The sequence below is a fragment of the Ursus maritimus genome, unplaced genomic scaffold, assembly GCF_017311325.1.
Source record: "Ursus maritimus isolate PB19 unplaced genomic scaffold, ASM1731132v1 scaffold_35, whole genome shotgun sequence".
NCBI lineage: Eukaryota > Metazoa > Chordata > Mammalia > Carnivora > Ursidae > Ursus > Ursus maritimus.
The window spans coordinates 9,936,833-9,942,846 of NW_024426119.1; the positions used below are offsets into that span (position 1 = coordinate 9,936,833).

At 45.0% G+C, this 6,014-nt stretch overlaps 1 protein-coding gene across 5 annotated transcripts in view; it reads right to left on the minus strand.

The window, feature by feature from the left end:
• The window catches only part of FRMD5 (FERM domain containing 5), a 296,334-nt gene that overhangs the window by 30,149 nt on the left and 260,171 nt on the right, over nt 1-6,014 (minus strand). For all 5 annotated transcript variants that reach the window (XM_040620528.1, XM_040620526.1, XM_040620525.1 and 2 more), the window contains one exon: nt 1,483-1,580. In XM_040620528.1, coding sequence (XP_040476462.1) covers nt 1,483-1,580 — 98 coding nt within the window. The remainder of the gene's footprint in view (nt 1-1,482; nt 1,581-6,014) is intronic.

The window sequence follows — 6,014 nt, forward strand, 5'->3', positions numbered from 1 at the left end:
GGCTTTTTCCTCCACCCATTTAGAAAGAGTCCATCCCTAAAGCTGCTGGGGTCTCAGATCGGTGACCTCTGTGGAGGGGAGGGTGGTAGGCCCATGGCACTCTGCACAAAGCAAGTCAAAACGCAGCCCTCTGCACAGGAAGTGTTTCACAGGGAACATCACGAATATGTTAGGAGGAGGTATGTTAAAAAGTGCCAGGTGCTTCGTGGTTGTCTTTTCTCCTTTAGTGAGAACCACAACCAGAGGCCATGAGGAATCTTGAGGGATGAGAAAATATTAAGAGGAAAATGTGCCCTCCTCTCACAGCTAAATATCGTACTTGTGCACAAATCTACTCATTGTGTCTTCCAAATTACTTGGGAATTTCTATCGTTCAGCAAGAGACTAAAAGCTTCCCTGGGCCTATAGTCCAGAGTGACCTTGAGCCATGAAGTCATTTATTACGATTTTATTTAGAAATCTCCAAGTGGAAAACATCAATATTGGACATCAATTATTTCTTCAAAGGAAAAAAAAAGAACAATTCAATATGGTTGTCAGGGTAAATCTGGTGGAAAGACTAGGGTTTAAAATCTCACTTAGGACCAAGTTCTCCTTTAAAAACGAAGACGTTTTCTTTCTGTACTTAGAGTTGGCAAGCACCTTCTAGACTTGGTGGTTAGGTGCTTTTTAAAAACAGGACTCTCAGAAGTCAAAGTTGCAATGTGTGGACTTTTACATTCTTAATGCAGCTATGATATTTCTCCTAACAGAAGAACTGTAGTTTTTTATTGGCAAGCATTTTTCAGGTTCTTTTCACAAAGTAGCTTCCTGGAGTTCACAGATTTCCAACTAAGATGGAAACCGTGATTTTAGTGCTGTGGTCCCGAATAATCTGGTGACAGTTTCAGGCCTAAGGACTAAGAGAAGTCTCGAAAGTGCACTTAGGAGCCCCTGCATTTCAGGGAAGGAGAAGGCTTCACATACATGAAGACTGCATACCTTTCCCGCTATTTTGCAAAAAAAGGAAAAAAAGGCAGTTGGCATCAACTGGATACAGATTCAACCCTGCCTTATTAGGGTGCTAGGAATGCGTCTGTTACTTGTAAACCTTCCAACCCTGACCACTCTGAATGGAAAGGTCTCTGAAAGGGACACCAGAATTCCAAGATACTTCACACCTTTGAGATTTGCATGAAAGGCTAGGAAAAAATTCATTCAAATGACTCTCCAGAGTCTCAGTAACTCTATCAACCAAGGGCGGAGGAAACCCCAAACAGAGTCACAATGAGCTGAAGGTGCTGGCAGAAAGACCTTGGGCGCAGCATAGGGTTGAGTGGTCGGAGCTTTCGGAACCTAGGGCGTCTAGGCAAAGCCCTCCCACTCAGACTCTGCTTCAAGTTAGATACTGTTTATATCCGAGAAGTAGTCATCTGTAGTAACCGAAATAATGTAATCAGCACTCAGCATGAAAAGCAAATTCATCTTGTCAAAAGTCATTACCTTGAAGGATGTAAGCTGCTAACAAGGCAGCATCTGATGTTTTACAGAGGAGGCGGCCATGGTAGAGATCCCTTTTGATCTGTAGGAAGACTAAGTACCTGGAGAGAAAACAGAGGCTGAACTAGAAAGGATTTCTCTGAGGGCTTTAAAGACATAGGGTGGAATAAAAGCCTATCAAATTCTCGTCAGGGTACTTTATTGCTACATTAAAACAAATTTAAAATGCACCACAGAACAAATGTATTTTCCGTTTTCCTGAAGACTTCCAAGAACTTTGCCCCAAACTGATGTGGGGTTCAATTCAAAACAACCTGTCAGTTTCCTTCGGGAGCTCAAAACAGAATTGGTGCTTTCTGGCAAAAACACTGTGCCCCGCTCCAGTGCTAGGTTTTGGAAGGAGCCAGCCGTGGCCCATTCAGTGCTGAAAAAGAAACCTGTGTCAGCAGAGAGGGGCCAGCTGGGCCTCTCTCCGCCGCGGATTCTGGCTGATGTTTCTTCTTACGAAGCGGAACTAGCCCAAGGAGGAGTTCTGCCTTGGCTTGCCAAGACAACCCGCCCGTGTGTGGAACGGCCTTCATTTATTGGCAGAGCTCAACTGGACCACTCAGAATTTGAAGAAGGTGTAAAAAGGGCCACTAGTGAAGGAAAAGCACAGCAACTGTGGCTAGCGTTTCTTCAGAGAAAGCTCTCACCTCAGATGGAAGCAGGACAGCAGAATAACAGCTAATGGTAGCTGATACGTACTGAGCACTTACTATCTGCCAGTCCAGGTGTTTTGCACTTTACATGCAATATCTCATCTAATTCTCACCCCATACTCTGAAATAGGTACTATCATCCCCTCCTTTTTTAAAAAAAAATTTAATTCCAGTATAATCAACGTACAGTGTTATATTATTCCCCTCTTTTAAGATAAAGGCACTGAGGCTTAAGTGATTTTTCTCAAGGGCACACAACTGGGAAGTGGCAGAATCAGGATTCGAATTCAGGACCCCAAGACCCTTGAGGTTGGCTCTTAGTCACTCTGTTATATGGCCCTCCTTGCTTTATAACTGCTTCAAAGTTTCACAAGGAGTTGGGTGGGCCCTGTCACAGTGGAATGGAATTGTTGACTGTTTTGAAATGTCTTTACAAAGAGTAGGTCTCTGGTGTCAAAACTTTATAGGTGCCCTGAAAAGAGCAAAAGCCAAGGGTATCAAACCCTTAAGTGTGTCACCCACAACAGTGATGTCTTGTCCTGGGGCATCTATGGTGATTTAGAAATATGCCTACAGATTCTTTGATATTCCTCATTTCCAGAAGTAGAGCTTAATTCTCTCCCTTTGGGTATGGTTTGGACTTAGTGACTTGCTTCTAACAAACAGAATAAAGCAGAAGTGCTAGTGTCTAACCTCTGAGACCAGGTCATAAAGAAATGAATCCTCCAGTCAGACCTTCAGATGACTGCAAGCCCATGAGATACCCTGAGCCAGAGCCACCCAGGTAAGCCACTCCTGAATTCCTGACCCACAGAATGGAGAGGTAATAAATGCTTATCATTTTAAGCCAAGTTTTGTGGCACTCTGCTAACCATAGATAACTACAGAACCGCTACAGGAGTAATGGAAATGTAAAATTCCCCTGAACTCCATCAGTCTGAAGCACAAAGAAGTTGGGCCCTCTCTGGACCACTAGACGTTTCCATTGCTTTTGTTTTCAGGCTGAAGAATAATACAGAGGATTCTGTGCCCATTTGCTCCCCTGAAAATGCTCAAAAGAAAGAGGACCATTGACAGTGTAACTTCTGGGGTAGGGAGGGGTCCCGGCAGGTGACTCAGAGAGCCTGGGCTTACTGATTCAAGTAACTAACAAACAGATGCAGGAGAAATTGGCCCTGATACTCAAAAGTGTGGCCCACAAATCAGGGGGGTCAGCATCATCTGGGAGCTTGTTGGAAGTGGAGAATATTAGGCCCATCCTAGACCTACTGAATTGTTTTAGCAATATCCCCAGGTGACTTATATATAAAGTTTGAGAAGCATTGTCCTAAGAGTATTCGAAAGCATCCATCTAACCACATCAGGATGGACTGCCCTCCCCAAACCAAAGGGAAGGTGAGTACTGTCGTCTGGAAGTTGATAAGAACTCCTCTCCTCACAACCAACCACCACCATCAGCAGCACCCCCACTCTGCCGCAGTGTTTGCCATGAAAAACTGAAAGAAAAAGACATCATGTCGAGTGAATAATTAAGATGGATCTACCAAATCTACTCGTCCTCACTCTGCTTCCTACAGTAAAATGCCACACCTCCGTATGGGAGAGAGGAAGGAGGGCAGAGAGAGAGAGGAAAGGAGGGAGGGGGGCAAATTTGGGAGGAGAAGGGAGGGGGAGAGAGGGAGGGGGAGAGTGCTTCTTTGCCTCTCACTGCTCCAACTCCCACCTCCCACAGGCTCTGGCAGGATGTGGAAGCAAACCTTTTCTTTTGTCCCTTACTCAGTGATCATTCCCTGGGCCTGAGTCCATATATCACTCCTTCTGTACCTCTCTGTCTGTGTCCACAATTCAGGGACAGCACATACCGGACTACAGGAGATATTTGAAAGGGACAAGGCTCTGGGCAGTGATTGTCAATGTGGCAGTGAGGAGAACATCCCCTGGGGGGAGCACATCAGAATCTGTATGTGTCTCCTGGGTTTGAAAAAAACCCACTGGAGCTTCTGATTTGCTTTCTTCCCACCGGGGGGGGGGGGGGGGGGGGGGGAGGAACCTGGCCCTGACACAGAACCATTGTGTTTATGAGGCATCTTTATTTTTTTATTTTTTAAAGATTTTATTTATCTGACAGAGAGTGCACAAGCAGGGGGAGCAACAGTCAGAGGGAGAGGGAGAAGCAGGCTCCCCACTGAGCAGGGATCTGGATGCAGGTCTTGATCCCAGGACCCTGGGATCATGCCCTGTGGGAGGAACCTGGCCCTGACACAGAACCATTGTGTTTATGAGGCATCTTTATTTTTTTATTTTTTAAAGATTTTATTTATCTGACAGAGAGTGCACAAGCAGGGGGAGCAACAGTCAGAGGGAGAGGGAGAAGCAGGCTCCCCACTGAGCAGGGATCTGGATGCAGGTCTTGATCCCAGGACCCTGGGATCATGCCCTGAGCTGAAGGCAGATGCTTAACTGACTGAGCCACCCAGGTGCCCCATGCATCTTTATTGTTGGTTGCATGGTGGGTGCCTCCAGTGAGCTGGAAAGGATACAGGCTTTCCACTGCTGAGTGGGGTTTCTTTAGACTTCTGGAGGTAGAACAGCTATGGGGGGGTGGGGTCAAGGGTAAGACCACAGGGACATTGTCAGGCAGTGGTGCAACTGGAGGGGGCAAGGAAAGGGGGGGGCAAGTCAACATCCTACAAAACAAAGCACAGCTTTAGAAGACAATAATACAGCATCCTGGGGCGCCTGGGTGGCACAGCGGTTAAGCGTCTGCCTTCGGCTCAGGGCGTGATCCCGGTGATCTGGGATCGAGCCCCACATCAGGCTCTTCTGCTATGAGCCTGCTTCTTCTTCTCCCACTCCCCCTGCTTGTGTTCCCTCTCTCGCTGGCTGTCTCTATCTCTGTTGAATAAATAAATAAAATCTTTAAAAAATAATAATACAGCATCCTTTCCTGATTAAAACCCTTCAGAGTGTAGGGATAGAGAGTACATTCCTCAATTTCATAAAAACCATCAATGAAAAGCCTACAGCAAATATCATTCTCAATGGGGAAAAGCTGAAAGCCTTTCCCTTAAGATCAGGAACATGACAAGGATGCCCACTCTTGCCATTATTATTCAACATAGTACTAGAAGTCCTTGCAACAGCAATCGGACAATAAAAAGGGATAAAAGGTATCCAAATCGGCAAAGAAGTCGTCAAACTGTCTTTCTTCGCAAATGACATGATACCCTATATGGAAAACCCAAAAGACTCCACCCCCAAACTACTAGAACTTAGAGAGCAATTCAGTAATGTGGTGGGATACAAAATCAATGCTCAGAAATCAGTTGCATTTCTAGACACGAACAATGAGATTGAAGAAAGAGAAATTAGGGAATCCATTGCATTTACAATAGCACCAAAAATCATATGTTATCTTGGAATTAACCAGAGACGTAAAGGATCTATATTCTAGAAACTACAAATCACTCTTGAAAGACATTGAAGAAGACACAAAAAGATGGAAAAATATTCCATGCTCATGGAACGGAAGAATTAACATCATTAAAATATCTATGCTACCTAGAGCAATCTACACATTCCATGCTATCCCAATCAAAATACCAATGACTTTTTTCAAAGAACTGGAACAAACAGCCCTTAAATTTGTATGGAACCAGAAAAGGCCCCGAATCGCCAAGGAACTGTTGAAAAGGAAAAACAAAGCTGGGGGCATCACAATGCCGGATTTCGAGCTGTACTACAAAGCTGTGATCACAAAGACAGCATGGTATTGGCACAAAAAAAGACACATAGACCAATGGAACAGAATAGAGAACCCAGAAACGGACCCTC